Below are 14,962 nucleotides of genomic sequence, written 5' to 3' on the forward strand. Positions count from 1 at the left end.
TTTTTTTTTTTTTTTTAAAGATTTATTTATTTAGTATAAGTATACTGTAGCTGTCTTCAGACACTCCAGAAGAGGGCGTCAGAAGACTTGTTACAGATGGTTGTGAGCCACCATGTCGTTGCTGGGATTTGAACTCAGGACCTTTGGAAGAGCAGTTGGTACTCTTACTCACTGAGCCATTTCTCCAGCCCTATGTGAGGTATTTAGGGTAGTCATAGAAACAAAGAAAAATAGTGGTTGCCAGGGGAAGAGAAAATGTGGAGTTATGTTAGATAGGTCTGCTGTCTCGGTTCTGCAGGATGGAATGAGCACCTAAGTGGACTGTGAGAGGTTACACAGCAGGGCATGTGTGCTTGACCCCACTGTGCCACACACATGCAGTAGTTGATCAGCCATATGCTTACTGGTCCAACTCGTGGGAAGATCAGGAGTTCACGGTCATTCTCAGCAGCATAGGACACTTTATTCTCAGGTTAAAAAGAAGTTGATTATCTGGATATGGTGGCGCGTGCCTGTAATCCTATTCCTTAGGGAACTGATGGAGGAGGACTCTAGTGAGCTTGAGGCCAGACTGGACTACTTAGTCATTTCTATTGAGCTTGGGTTAAGAGTGAGAAAGTAGGACCCAACATGGTGGCACACACCGTTATCCCAGCATTCAGAGGTCAGAGGCAAGTGGATCTCTGTGAGTTTGAGGCCAGCCTGGTCTACAAATCCGGTGCCAGGGCAGCCAGGGCTGCTACACAGAGAAACTCTGTCTAGAAAAACAAAAACACCCAACAAACCCACCCCCACCTCCATCCCTAAAAAACCTAACTTGAAATTTTTATCTATTAAAATATATTTGTATATATATTTTGCTAGTAAATAGTACTTATTTATATGCATTTGATACATTCTGGTATACCTTTTTTTAAGGGGTAGGAGTTCAAGACAGAGTTTCTTCATGTAGCTCTGGCCCTCCTGGAATTCACTATGTAGACCAGGCTGGCCACAACAGACTCAGAATCCACCTGCCACTCTGCCTCCTGGATGCTGGGACAAAAGGTGTGTACTACCACCGCTGGCTCCTTTTTTCTTTTTTAATGATCTATTTATTTTTACTTTATGTGCATTGGCTTTTTGCCTGCATGTTTGTCTGTGTGTGGTGTCAAATCACTTGGCACTGGATTGCAGGCAGTTGTAAGTTGCCACGTGGTTGCAGGGAATTGGAACATAGGTCCTGTGGAATAGCAACCACGGAGCCATCTCTCCAGCCCCTCTGTTCTTCTCTTTGAAAAAAATGTTTTTTTTTTTCTTTTTAACTATGTACATATGAATATGTTCACATGAGTGCAGGTGCCTGTGGTGCCAGGCGTTGAATTCTCTTGCTGGAGCTGGCCGGAGTTACAGGGTGGCTGCTGGGAACCGAAACTCCAGTTCTATACAGGAGCAGTATGTGCTCTTAATTTGCTGAGCCAGCTTTTCAGCCCTCCTAACTCACAGTGCTTTGGATATTTATAGGGTAAAAGAGTTATGTTTTGTGTTGTTTTCTAATTGTCACAAAGCACCAATTTTTAAAAAAAATCCAGAAATAAAATACACCTGCTCTGTCCAAAGCCATGCTCTTCAAGGGTCAAATGTATTTATCATAGAGCATTTTTCCGGGCATCTGGGGAGCCTGTGAGATGGGGAGGGGCTTTTGCACAAGCTTGGCAACCTAAGTTCAACTTTAGGAATCTCTGTCAAGGCAGAGGGAGAGAAGCAACTCCACAGTTATCCTGACGTTCAGAAGTCCCGGCTCCCATCATACACACATGCACAGTCATAAATAGAAAAGGTTACACTCGTGAGGTCAGAGCTTAGACGGCTGTGAAAACTGAAGCGTGTCGGACATCTGGAGCAGAGACTTGGTGAGATGCCAGAGAGCTGTCTTCACCTGACTGTGCTGTGAAAGATGAGCATAGTACTTCATGCATATGGCTTATATCTTAAACACTTTTTTGGGGATTCTGTTATTAGAGTTAAAATCTACATGGCAGCTTACAACCACCTGAGTCCAGCACAGCAGATCCAGGGCTCTCTTCTAAAACACCGGCTGTTTTTGGTTTTGTTTTTTTAAAAGATTTATTCATTTATTATATGTAAGTACACTGTAGCTGTCTTCATACACTCCAGAAGAGGGAGTCAGATCTCGTTACAGATGGTTGTGAGCCACCATGTGGTTGCTGGGATTTGAACTCGGGACGTTTGGAAGAGCAGTTGGGTACTCTTACCCGCCGAGCCATCTCACCAGCCCCCACACCGGCTGTTTTAGTGCACAAATTTACATGCAGACTAAAGACCCACAAACAAAATTTTGTTAAAAATCCTCAAAAACTGGGTATGGTGGTGCTCTCCTGCAATCCCAGGACGCATGAAGCATAGACATGATTATCTCTCTGGGTTTGAGGACAGCCTGGTCTATATAGTGAGTTCCAGGACAGCCAGGGCTTATGCCTCTGCCTCCTCCTGCAAATCCTACCAGTGTGCACCACCACAACCGGTCAGCCAGGGCTTATGTATAGAGACCCTTTTCCATAAATCAATCAATCAGACAAACAAACAAGTGTCCTCATTGTGGGTCTGTGATCATAGTATTTGGATCCATGTTTGTTTTAGAAAATGTGAGGAAACTCTAGAATTGCTCAGCTGCTGTGCTGCTCAGACCCGTGGTTCCATTGGTTCTTGATTGTATATGATTTGAATTGTTCTTTCTGTCCCATCTGAGGCCCAACAGCTTTCTGTCTCCATCTAAACAGGTTCCTAGCAGAATGGATGGTGTATGGTTATCCCTCTGAAAATGTCTGGGAATTGGATTTGAAGCGCTTTGGAGCCCTCCAGAGCAGCCGCACCTTTCTGCGCCACCGGGTCATGGAAGTTATGCGTAAGCTTGCTTTTACTCTAATTTTATTGGGCTCAGCAGTCTTTGAGTGGCTTGATTTATTAGGGCTTTCCCTTACCTCTCTAATAACCATTTTGAGTCGGGTTTCTCATCTGTGGCTATTTCAGGTCGGAGGATGGGGATTTATGCCCCACCTGACACTTAGGAGCATTTCCGGCATATTGGGCCATGCTAGGATAGGAAAGGAGACTAGATTTGCAGGCTGGTATGTTGCAGCTTCCTGTGTGCTGCTAGCAGTGCAGCCTTTCAGTAGGCCTTGATGCTACCTCAACTTCCCTCCTAGGTTTTGAGATCATTGGGTAGTTTTTGTCATTATTTAGAGATGGAGTCTCAGAATCCAGGCTGTCTTTATCTTGCTATATTGCCTTAAACTTCTGATCTTCCTGCCTCTATTTCCTAAATGCTAGGATTACAGGTGTATGCCACCAATCCTTGGCTTCTCTCGCTTCTCTCTCTTTCTTGCTTTTCTTTTTCTTTCTCTCTCTCTCTCTCTCTCTCTCTCTCTCTCTCTCTCTCTGTGTAGTGGTGTGTGTACACATATTGCAGGGCAGATGTGGGGTCAGAGGACAGTTCTGGAGAGTTGGCCTCTCCTACCTTTACACAGGTTTCTAGGAATTGAACTCAGGTCCTCTGGAAGAGTGGTTAGTGCTGTTATACTAAGCCATCTCTCCAGCTCTAAAACTCTTTAAAAAGAGATTAATTTGGATTTTAGCTTTGTTATGTGAATAACAGCCTTTCAGATTCCAGAACTACCAAGTGAAGGTGTGCCATAAGCCTTTACATATTAAAGGGAAAGTCTGTAAACCATGAGGATCCCCTTAGCACAAGCAAAGAATCAAGTGCCTCTTTTACACTTTTGTAGCCTTGGCTAGCCTGGAACGTGTTATGTAAAGCGGCCGGCCTCTCACACGCTTTTCCCCAAGGCAGCTTCTCACCGTATTCCTAGCTGGCCTGGAACTCACAGAGGTCTCCTTGCCTCTGCTTCTTGGGTGCTGAGATGAACAGCTTGTGCCAACATACCTGTCTTTGAGCACACGTAAACAAAATTACCCACGTCCCCTTTAGATACAGCCTTCATCAAGCTAGGTGCACACCTTTAATCCCAGCACTTGGGGGAGTGGGGGCAGAGGCAGGTGGATCTCTGTGAGTTTGAGGTCAGCCTGGTTTACTGAGTGAGTTCAAGGACAGCCAGGGCCTTCATATATGCTTTGGAGTTTAGCAACATTTAGATCCATGACTTTTTTTCCATCGTTTCTGCCGACTAATTTGGAACTAAAAATGCAAACAGGTATAAATTACTTGCTAGTGTTTGTTAGCAAGATAGTACCAGTATTTATACATTTTTCTTCTGAACTAGACATGTTCCATTGGGTGATATCTGACACTTGAGCTATTCCCCTGTAAATTACTCTTTTGAGTTGGAATAATTCCAGGGTCTTATAGATATTGATCATTCAGTTCTTCTCAGTTCAGTCTGTGACTTTGGACTTTGATAGACCATCATGAACACCACCTTAATAATTTTAAGACAGTTTCTCTGTGTAGTCCTCACTGTTGTGGAACGTGTTCATGTTCCTTAGACCAGGCTGACCTTGAACTCAGAGATCCACCTGCACCTACTGGAATTAAAGGCATGTGCATTTCTGTTGCTTGGCTTTAAATTTTAAAAATTTATTTAAAAATTTTATGTGGGGCTGGTGAGATGGTTCAGCGGGTAAGAGCACCAGACTGCTCTTCTGAAGGTCCTGAGTTCAAATCCCCGCAACCACATGGTGGCTCACAACCATCCTTAACAAGATCTGACGCCCTCTTCTGGTGTGTCTGAAGACAGCTACAGTGTACTTACATATAATAAATAAATAAATCTTTAAAAAAATTTTTTTTTAATGTGTATGCATAGTTTGCTTTTGTGTATGCTTGTGTGCTACTTTTATGCCTGATACCTATGAAGGCCAGAAGAGGGCATCAGAACCTCTGGAACTGGAGTTAAAGGACAATTGTGAACCACCATGTGGGTGCTAGAAAATAAACCCAGATCCTCTGGAAGGGCAACCAGTGCTTGTACCTGCAGAGATGTTGTTCTTACCCCCACTCCACCCCCTTTTTGTATGGTTGTGGGAACTGAACCCCAGAGCCTCATGCACGCTAAGCAAGTACATCTGCCTCAGTCTTTACTTTGATTTTTCACTCTGAGATGGGGACTTGTTAAGTTGCAGTCCTAGTTATTTTTCTCTTGCTATGAGGAGACACCATGACCAAGGCAACTTATAAAGGAACTGTTTAACGGGGGTTTGTGCACAGTTCAGAGAGTGAGTCTGTGACCATTATGGTGGGGAGCATGAAGCAGGCAGGTAAGATTGGTACTAGCATGGTAGCTGATTTTTTTATCTGTGAGTTGGAGGCAGAGATAGCATTGGCCATGGTGTGGGCTTTGAAACTTCAAAGTCCCCCCAATGACATACCTTCTCTAACAAGGCCACACCTCCTAATCCTTCCCACAAGAGTTCCACCAGCTGGGAACCTAACTTTCAAATATATGAGTCTATGGGGGTCATTCTAATTCAAACCACCACAAGTTGCCCAGGCTTGGCTTGGCTGGAACCTTGAATTTGAAGTCCTTCTACTTCAGCCACTCAGGTCTCTGGAATTGTAAGCCTGTGCTTCCAGGTCCAGCTGAACAGACTGTTTATCTGTTCTAGCTCTGATATATGACCTGAAGGTTCCCCGTTGGGATTTCCAGACTGGAAGGCAGTTACGTACATCTCCTCTCTATGACCGGCTGGATGCTCAAGGAGCCAGATGGATGGAGAAACATGGATTTGAGAGGCCAAAGTACTTTGTTCCACCCAACAAGGGTAAGAATGTGTCTGTCTGTCTGTCTTCTTTTGAGACAGAATCTCACATTTTAGCCTAGAACTTACTTTATATTTTAGGTCAGCTTTGAATCCTGATCAGCCCTCTTATTTTGGCATCTCAAGTGCTGGGATCATAGGCAGAAACCACCACCCTTGGCTGTGTGTTTGTGTGTGTATTGTATGCATGTGTATCTGTGTATATGTGCACCCTCGTGTAGGCCAGAGATTTATGTTTGCTCTGTACCACACCTTACTTTTTCAGACAGATTTTTCTCACTGAATCTGGAGTTTACTGATCGGCTAAACTGCTGGCCAACAAGCCCCAGGATCCTCTCACTGCTGGGATTACAGGGGTTCACTGTTAGTCCTAGCTTTGTATCAGTGCTGGGAATCCAAACTCAAGTCCTCATGCTTGCAGAGCAAGCACTTCACCTACTGAGACAGTTGCTTCTACCGCCACCTTAAAACTGGTATTTAGTGCCTATGGCTAGAATGGATTCCTGGAAGGAAAAAGAGTCTGTAGGCCATAATAAAATATATGAAGACTTCTCAGTGTCAAAACTCTTTACTTTCCACCGTGCTTTTTTTTTGCTTTATAGACCTTCTTGCATTAGAACAGAGCAAGACTTTCTACAAGCCAGACTGGTTTGATATTGTGGAGTCAGAAGTCAAATGCTGCAAGGAAGCTGTGTGTGTCATTGACATGTCTTCTTTCACAAAATTTGAAATAACTGTAAGTATTAAAGTTTGGGGAAACATTTTCTACTTATTGAGTATTTTTCTTTTCTTTCATGTATATTCATGTTTTTAATTTTATATGTATAGTTATTTTGCTTCAATGTATTCCTGTTGACCATGTGCATGCAGTACCTGAGAAAGCCAGAAGGCAGCCTTGGCTTCCCCTGGGACTGGAGTTATAAATGGCTGTGCGCTGCCATGTGGGTACTGGGGAATTGACCAGACAGCCAGTGCTCTTAACCAAGGAGCCACCTCTTCGGCCCCCAAATGTCTGTTTTGATCTCCTCTCCTCTCTCTTCTCTTCCTTTTCTCTTCTCTTTCAGACAGCGTTTCTCTGTGTATCCCTTGGTATCCTGGAACTCACTTTGTGGACCAGGCTGGCCTCCAATTCAGAGATCCGCCTGCCTCTGCCTCCTGAGTGCTGACATTAAAGGCGTGCACCGCCAGCCCAGCAAAGACTTGCTTGTGTATATGGGTGTTTTGTCTGCATATGTATCTGCATACCAGAAGAGGGCACTGGATCTCATGAGACTCTAGTTATAGGTGGCTGTGAGCCCCCCTGTGGTTGCTAGGATTTCTGGAAGTGCAGCCAGTTTTTTTGACCATGGAGACACCTCTCCAGCTCCCAAATGCCCATTTTTCATTTGATACCTCAAAACTGATTCTGGAAGAACTCTATACTATTTTAGTGTTTCATCTGTATAATCATATTTTTCTGAAATTTAGCTCCTGTAACAGTTTTTAATTAACTTGGTAAGACCCATTTATCATAAGTACTGATGGTTAGATTTACTTGTGGCTTACAGGAAAGTAACCCTGCAAACGGTGTCTGTAGGTATTGTATCACTGAATCCCTCAGTCGGCAGTGCTGCGCGGTTATGCGGACAGGTGCTCCTGTGTTTACTGTCCCTGCCTTACCCTTGCCTTGCAGTCCACTGGGGACGAGGCATTAGAGAGTCTGCAGTATCTTTTCTGCAATGACCTCGATGTGCCTGTAGGCCACATTGTTCATACTGGCATGCTCAATGAATATGGAGGATACGAAAACGACTGCAGCATCGCACGCCTGACCAAACGCAGGTGAGCTGCACTGCCATGCCCTTCTCCTTCCACTAAACTGATACTCCACAGGCTCTGGATGCCGAGCACTTAATACTTCTCTAGGAGGCCACAGTCCTAGGGGCCCAGAAACTATTTCATAAACTCCTGTTTAAATCACTAGTCACCTGTAAACAAATCAGCAAAGGCAAACAAAAGGAAGAAACCCAGGGTGTGTTGGTGGCTCATACTTACAATGTCAGGAGGGTGAAGGTTTAACACAAGTTTGGGGCCAACCTGGGCTATGTGAGGAGTTCCAGGCCAGCTTGGCCTATGAAGTGAGACTCTGTTTAAAACATAAGAACAGAAGAAGTTGTACTATGGACAACTGTACACTAGGTGTAGTCACCCTAATGGGAAAGGATTCTTTATGAATGTTACTAAATCTGTAAATTTTCTGCCTTTTGGTTTTGATTATTTTGGGGTTTTCATTTTCAGTTTCTTCATGATCTCTCCAACTGATCAGCAGGTCCACTGTTGGGCCTGGCTTAACAAATACTTGCCAAAAGACAGCAACCTGCTGCTGGAGGACGTTACCTGGAAATACACAGGTAATCAGTCAGCTTTCGCAGGGCAGCCCAGTAAAGAAGCAGATATTATCTTCTACTTTATGCACTTATTTATATTTGACTTTACAAGTGAGCATCAGAATTAGTGTTAAAGAGATATGCTGGGGCGGGACTACAGAGATGCTCAGCAGGTTAAGAGCACTGACTGCTCTTCCAGAGGTCCTGGTCCCGAGTTCAATACCCAACAACCACATTTTTTTTTTGTTTTTGTTTTTGTTTTTCCAGACAGGGTTTCTCTCTGTATCCCTGGCTGTCCTGGAACTCAATCTGTAGACCAGGCTGGCCTCGAACTCAGAAATCCACCTGCCTCTGCCTCCCGAGTGCTGGGATTAAAGGCACCACTGCCCGACCAGGCAGCTCTCTTAACTGAGCTGTCTTTCCCCAGCCCCAAAGATGATGGTGATTCACCACCATCTGTAATGGGATCTGATGCCCTCTTCTGGTGTGTCTGAAGAGAGTGACAGTATACTCACATAAAATAAATAAATCTTAAATAAAGATTAAAAAGAGACATGCTGGGGCTGGAGTGGTGGTTGAGAGGTTAGGAAAACTTAACTTTGTGCTCTTGTAGAGGACCAGGTTTCTGTTTCCCTTACCTGAGGGCAGCTCACAACTGCCTGTAACTCCACTTCCAAGGGCCTTAATGCCTTCTTTTGGCTTCCATTTGCATCTAGTACATGTGCATCTGCAAACATTCATAAAGACAAAACACCCCTATACATAAAATAAAACACTTGAGAGACAAAGAGAGACAGACAGACAGACAGAAAAGAGCTGCCTGTTCTTCCAGAGCACTTTGGGTCACTTACTACCTTCCACAGCTCGGATCCAATGTATTCTTCTGGCTTTCATGGGTACCACATACATATGGAGCACAGATGTATGTAAAACATTCGTGAGCATGAGAAAAAAATCAGCAAATCTTTAACCCTTAGCTACGTGTAATGATGCTTTTCTTTAATCACAATACCCAGGATGCAGAAGTAGGCAGATCTTTGTGAGTCTGGTCTACATGATGAGTCTTAGGACAGCCAGAGCTGTTTCACAAAAACAAACTGTGTACTCCTTAAAAAAAAATCTTTAAAGGTAAATAAGACACTGTGAACACAGATAATTGTCCATTCAGTTAATTTATTCAGTTCCATCCCTGGGAACTTCACCCAGGACTTCATTCTCTCTCATTAGCAGCAAGTATGATTAGCTTCTTGCTGCTAGCTTGGCAAAGTATTGAATATTACTGAATACTGCTTGTCTTCTAGCCTGTACTAGAGCAGTTATGTATAGTTCTGTCACAGGCACAGAGTCTAGGGTGGAGAGACAGTTCTCTAGATCCTGTTTTAGGATGGGGATCACTTCCATCGTGAAAGATGAACTATAGTGCTTGGTGTATGGCCAGCCCTGGATATGTCCTCCTGGTTAGGTCTTGGTCTCGACCCTAATATTCTGCAGAGACTATAAAATACATCCTTCCTGTGCACTGCAAGAAGAACCACACTAGCCAGGCTCTTCACACCAGCCAGTCAGCAGCTGCTTTCAGCAGGTTTGTCAGTGGACTGCGGGCCAGAGCCCAGGTACTTACCATTGAACCTTAGGACCCTAAATAAAGGGACATTTTTTTATAAGTCTCATCAGCTGTAGACCAGGTCCTGTGTGGATATGGTGGTTAGTTTAAATGCCAACTTGACAAAAATCTAGACTTACCTGGGAGATAAATGTACTTGCCTATGGGAACTTACTGCCTGCCATGATGGACTGACTTTGAACTGTAAACTAGAAAACTATCCTTACGTTGCCCTTGTCAGTGTATTTACGACAGTAGCAGGTAAAGAACCAGGTACAGTGGACACGGTCAGGAGAGGCTGGACCTCTTTTGTTCTTCATCCTATAGCCCTCAATCTGATTGGCCCTCGAGCCGTGGATGTGCTGTCTGAGTTGTCCTATGCCCCTATGACTCCAGACCACTTTCCGACTCTCTTCTGCAAGGTAGGTGCTAATCATTTGTTGTTTGTGATCAGGGTCTCATGTAGTGCATGCAGGTCTCAAACGTGTTATGTAGCTGAGCATGACCTTACACTTGCAAGCTTGCTCAAGTGCTGGGAATGCAGGTGCGTGTGTAATTGGTTTATATGGGGCTGATAATCAAGCCCATGGCTCCATGCATGCTAGGCAAGCACTCTGCCAACTGAGCCACAACTGAGCAATTCTGTTTTTTGAAATGTTAAATATGTTTCTTTTATACTGATGGCAGGTTCATATTCTTAATATGGTGTTAATACTTAAAACAGTGTTTTGACCTTTATTAAGCAAGCAAAATGACGAAGCAACTTTTATTTTTTACTTTCAAGTCTGCTTTATTTAGTAAGGATTAGGATATTCCCTGAAGTATACTTAATGTCTTTGAATGTCAGGTATTGGTTCCTGTAGCACCGGAATTAAACTCAACAGTAAATGCACACTGAGGTCAGATTTTTTTTTCCTCCTTGCATTTGCTGTTTTTGTTTTTATACTCATAGTATATTGATAGCTGAACCCTAGACAACACACAACTGGTTGCTTGGCACACACTACAACTGAGTAATCGAGTGCTTCGCAGGAGGCAGTTACTTTGGACATGCACCATGTATGAAGGAACTTGGAAGTTTAAACCCAAGTGGAGATTTTTAGAGCAAATCGTTCAATGATTTCCTGTTCTCCCAAGCAGAGAAAACAACAGAAAACTTCCATGTTAGTGAACAGTGTACTTTAAAAAAAAATTAAAAAAAAGATCCAACCTATGACTGTCAAATGCCCTGTCAGAATTCATGTGGAATTGTTGTTTCCGTGCTGTCTCGCTCGGTCTTACACTTCCTTTCATAGAGCAGTATTGTATCAGTGACCCTTTTAAGGCAACTGAGCAGCTGTAACACTAGAAACTGAGTTTTTGGTCCCAGAGTACATGAATTCTATTCTGCAGGCATTGTCCTTTATGTGTCAGGTGCCTGAAGTTGGCTTACAGGGTCCCCCAGAGAAGACACTTGATTGGTCTTCATTGTTCCTAACACCACTTGGCTAACTCCAATGTTTTAGCATGAGCTGGTAAAGAGAGAAGCTTTCCTTGGTTATGGCTCTTCTAGGGTTTAACACAGGGTGGGTACTGACAGGGTCCCCTCGGGGACTCAGCCTCTCGACTGTCATGAGGGACTAGTGCTGACTGCTTTCTTTTTCTTTGTAGGAGATGAGTGTGGGCTATGCAAATGGGATCCGGGTGATGAGTATGACGCACACGGGAGAGCCAGGCTTCATGCTGTATATCCCCATAGAGGTAAGAGGGCTCTGGGCAGGGCTACCAGTTTTCCAAGATTCCTGAGTACCAACAGGTTTAGAATGGTGTATCCCATCCAGTCTTGGGCAGGCTGCAGGGAAGAAGTTTTCATCGTTTTTAATAGTTACTGTTGAAGAGGTATATGCATTTTAAAATAAAAACTTGAGGGAGGGAACATAGAATATCTGGGTTCTGTCTCAACACCCACATGGCAGCTCACAACCATCTTTCTCTCTAGTTCTGGGAGATATACTGCCTGCTTCTGACCTCCAAGGGTACCAGCACATATATGGCACCCATACATACATACATGCAGGAAGAACACTCACATACATGGAGTAGAAATAAAGTATTGGGCTGGTGAAATGGCTCAGTGGGTAAGAGCACCGGACTGCTCTTCCAAAGGTTCGGAGTTCAAATCCCAGCAACCACATGGTGGCTCATAACCATCCATAACAAGATCTGATGCCCTCTTCTGGAGTGTCTGAACACAGCTACAGTGTACTTACATATAAATAAATCTTAAAAAAAAAAAAAAAAAGAAAAGAAAAGAAATAAAATGTTTACACATCTTTTTGTTTTTTTTCGAGACAGGGTTTCTCTGTGTGGCCCTGGCTGTCCTGGAACTCANTTTGTAAACCAGGCTGGCCTCGAACTCAGAAATGTAGTGTGTCTGTGTGTCAGGGCATACCTATGATGGTACATGCATGGAGGTCAAAAGGTAAATTTTTAGAGTTGGTTCCTCTCTTTGTGGGGTCCAGGATCAAGCTCAAGTCCTTACATAGGGTACAAATACCTCAACCACTGAACCTGATCTTTTTCATCAATTTAGTTTTTCATTTCTCTCCAGCCACACACATTTTTAAAAGGCGGTGCTTATTTTGGTTCAGTTTGAGTATTGTCCAGTTGACAGTAAGTTATGGTGGCAGAATTGTAACTAGTTACATTCCATCCATAGTAAAGAAACAGAAACATTAATTTATATTTCTAGATACTTTAAATATTTTGAACATACTATTTTTATATGTATGGGTGTTTTGCCTGCATGTATGCCTTTGTACCACATGGGTACAGTGGACATGGGAGTCAGAAAAGGGCATTGGATCCCCTGAAATTAGAGTTAAAGATGGAAATCGTTAAAACTATTGTAAGCTACCATGTTAATGCTGGGAATTGAACCCAGGATCTCTGCAAAGAACAGCAAGTGACCCATCTCTCCCATGCATGATGCATTCTTCTAGGTTGTCATGTATGAGGTTTTTGCATATGTATTACCCAGAACTGAACCAAGAGTCACGTGCACACTGGGCAAGTAAGTAAGTATTCTACCACGGAGCTTTGTGATTATCAGCTGAGCTGCATGTCTTCAGCAGCTTTAAGGATGTTTATAAAATTTGAGTGAGTTGGGCTGGAGAGAGATGGCCCAGTGGTTAAGAGCACTGACTGCTCTTCCAGAGGTCCTGAGTTCAAATCCCAATAACTACATGGTTGCTTACAATCATCTGAAGTGGGATCTGATGCCCTCTTCTGGTGTATCTGAAGACAGCTACAATGTAATCACATACATGAAGCCAATAAATCTTTTTTTAAAATGTGAAAATGTTCAAAATTAACTGTTAAAAATGATAAAATCCTTTTCCTGCAGCCTAAGAACCAATGGGATACACAGCTTCAATTAACTAGAAAGCTCACTAGTGGCCGTTGCTAACTTTTCTTCTCTTCATATAGTACGCTCTGCATGTCTACAACGAGGTGATGAGTGTTGGACAGAAATATGGAATCCGGAATTCTGGGTATTATGCCCTCAGAAGTCTCCGAATTGAGAAGTTTTTTGCTTTCTGGGGTCAGGACTTAAACACCCTCACCACGCCTCTGGAATGTGGAGGAGAATCTCGAGTGAAGTTAGAGAAGGTATTTATCCACATCTCCCTGTGTCTCTCAGCCAAATAGTTGTGATGTGCCTAAGATAGGAAGAGCTGAATAAATAAAGAAGAGCAGGAAAGATAGGGAAGTGCTAGCTAGCATCAGGTAAGTCGTAGGAACAGTGTGTCCGCAGGGCAGGAGACTTACCTGTGGGATGCATTTTTCAGATGAAATCCCAACACCCTGACAACACCTGGTTATATTGGTATTTGTTTTAGTCAATTGTGGTCACAAATAATATTGTGAATGTACCACACTATTCATCTAAATTAGTCACCTTATAGCCAACTGCCTAATTTTCTCTTAAAATATATTTTTAACTTTTAATTATGTGAATGCAGTTGCCAAAAGAGGCCACTGGGAACAGAGCTTGGGTGCTCTACAAGAACTCTTTCCTCTCCAGACCCAGGTCTTATTATTATTTAGAAAATTATAGTTCAAAAGGTTAGTCTACTACTGTCCTCTGAACCTCATCTGGTGTCTTCTCAGAATCAGCAGTTGGTTTCTTTTTTTTGGTTTCTTGAGACAGGGTTTCTCTGTGTAGCTCTGGCTGTCCTGGAACTCACTTAGTAGACCAGGCTGGCCTCGAACTCAGAAATCGCCTGCCTCTGCCTCCCGAAGGAGATGGTTTCTATTCTAGAGTGTTAGAATGTGCAAGTATGCCAGTGTGATTTCCCCTGCCCACTTTCAACCTAGATCGTGTTAAACTTGCATCTTGCTTTACTTACTACAATGTATTTAGGCAGTTCCCTAACAGTACACCTGTAGACAAGATCCTACCTACCGTGTAGTCCTGGCTGACCTGGGACTTTTCTGTGTAGACCAGGCTTTGTGTCATCATGCCCAGGTAGTACTTACTTATTCATTTATTTACTTAAACTAGACATAAAGAAATTACACATGCAGGACATAGTGGCACACGCCTTTAATCCCAGCACTCGGGAGGCAGAGGCAGGTGAATTTCTGAGTTCGAGGCCAGCCTGGTCTACAAAGTGAGTTCCAGGACAGTCAGAACTACACAGAGAAACCCTGTCTCAAAAAACCAAAAAAAAAAAAAAAAAAAAAAAGAAATTACAATTTTTTTGTGTGCTGTGAAAATGTTAACTTATTTAAAAAGACCTGTATTTTAATTATAGAGATCATCACTATTGTTTGTTTACCTGTATATTTAAGTATATTGCTACATACATATGCAGGAGCTTCTTGTTGGAAATACACGAAGGTTACATACCTCTAACTCTGTGGAATTGGTTCTTTGCTGCCAACTTTCCTTGGGTTCTGGGCTCAAACTCCAGTTTCTAGGCTTGTGTTATAACAGCCTTCACCTGCTGAGCCATCTTGACATCTCTCTGGCAAATATTCTTGATTAACTTTTCAGTTTTTCTAACATTCTTTGTTACATGTAGGCCCATGATTGAAAGTATGTACTTCAGCTGTGTCTCTGCTGTGTACAGAGCTTTTCACAGTGCCTCCCTCAAACATCATTTTCTTTTCTTTTTTTTTTTTTTTTTTTTTTTTAATTTTTTTTTTTTTTTAGTTATTGGTGCTGGCTATG

The 14,962-nt window shown here is 43.0% G+C and overlaps 1 protein-coding gene across 2 annotated transcripts in view; it reads left to right on the forward strand.

The window, feature by feature from the left end:
- Positions 1 to 14,962, forward strand: part of Pdpr (pyruvate dehydrogenase phosphatase regulatory subunit) — a 42,434-nt gene that overhangs the window by 25,358 nt on the left and 2,114 nt on the right. For both annotated transcript variants that reach the window (XM_021220213.2, XM_029532450.1), the window contains exons 10-17: positions 2,781 to 2,905; positions 5,623 to 5,778; positions 6,378 to 6,511; positions 7,448 to 7,596; positions 8,053 to 8,165; positions 10,072 to 10,166; positions 11,395 to 11,484; positions 13,213 to 13,395. In XM_021220213.2, coding sequence (XP_021075872.1) covers positions 2,781 to 2,905; positions 5,623 to 5,778; positions 6,378 to 6,511; positions 7,448 to 7,596; positions 8,053 to 8,165; positions 10,072 to 10,166; positions 11,395 to 11,484; positions 13,213 to 13,395 — 1,045 coding nt within the window. The remainder of the gene's footprint in view (positions 1 to 2,780; positions 2,906 to 5,622; positions 5,779 to 6,377; positions 6,512 to 7,447; positions 7,597 to 8,052; positions 8,166 to 10,071; positions 10,167 to 11,394; positions 11,485 to 13,212; positions 13,396 to 14,962) is intronic.

This window comes from Mus pahari, chromosome 20 (assembly GCF_900095145.1).
Source record: "Mus pahari chromosome 20, PAHARI_EIJ_v1.1, whole genome shotgun sequence".
NCBI classification, from domain to species: Eukaryota; Metazoa; Chordata; class Mammalia; order Rodentia; family Muridae; genus Mus; species Mus pahari.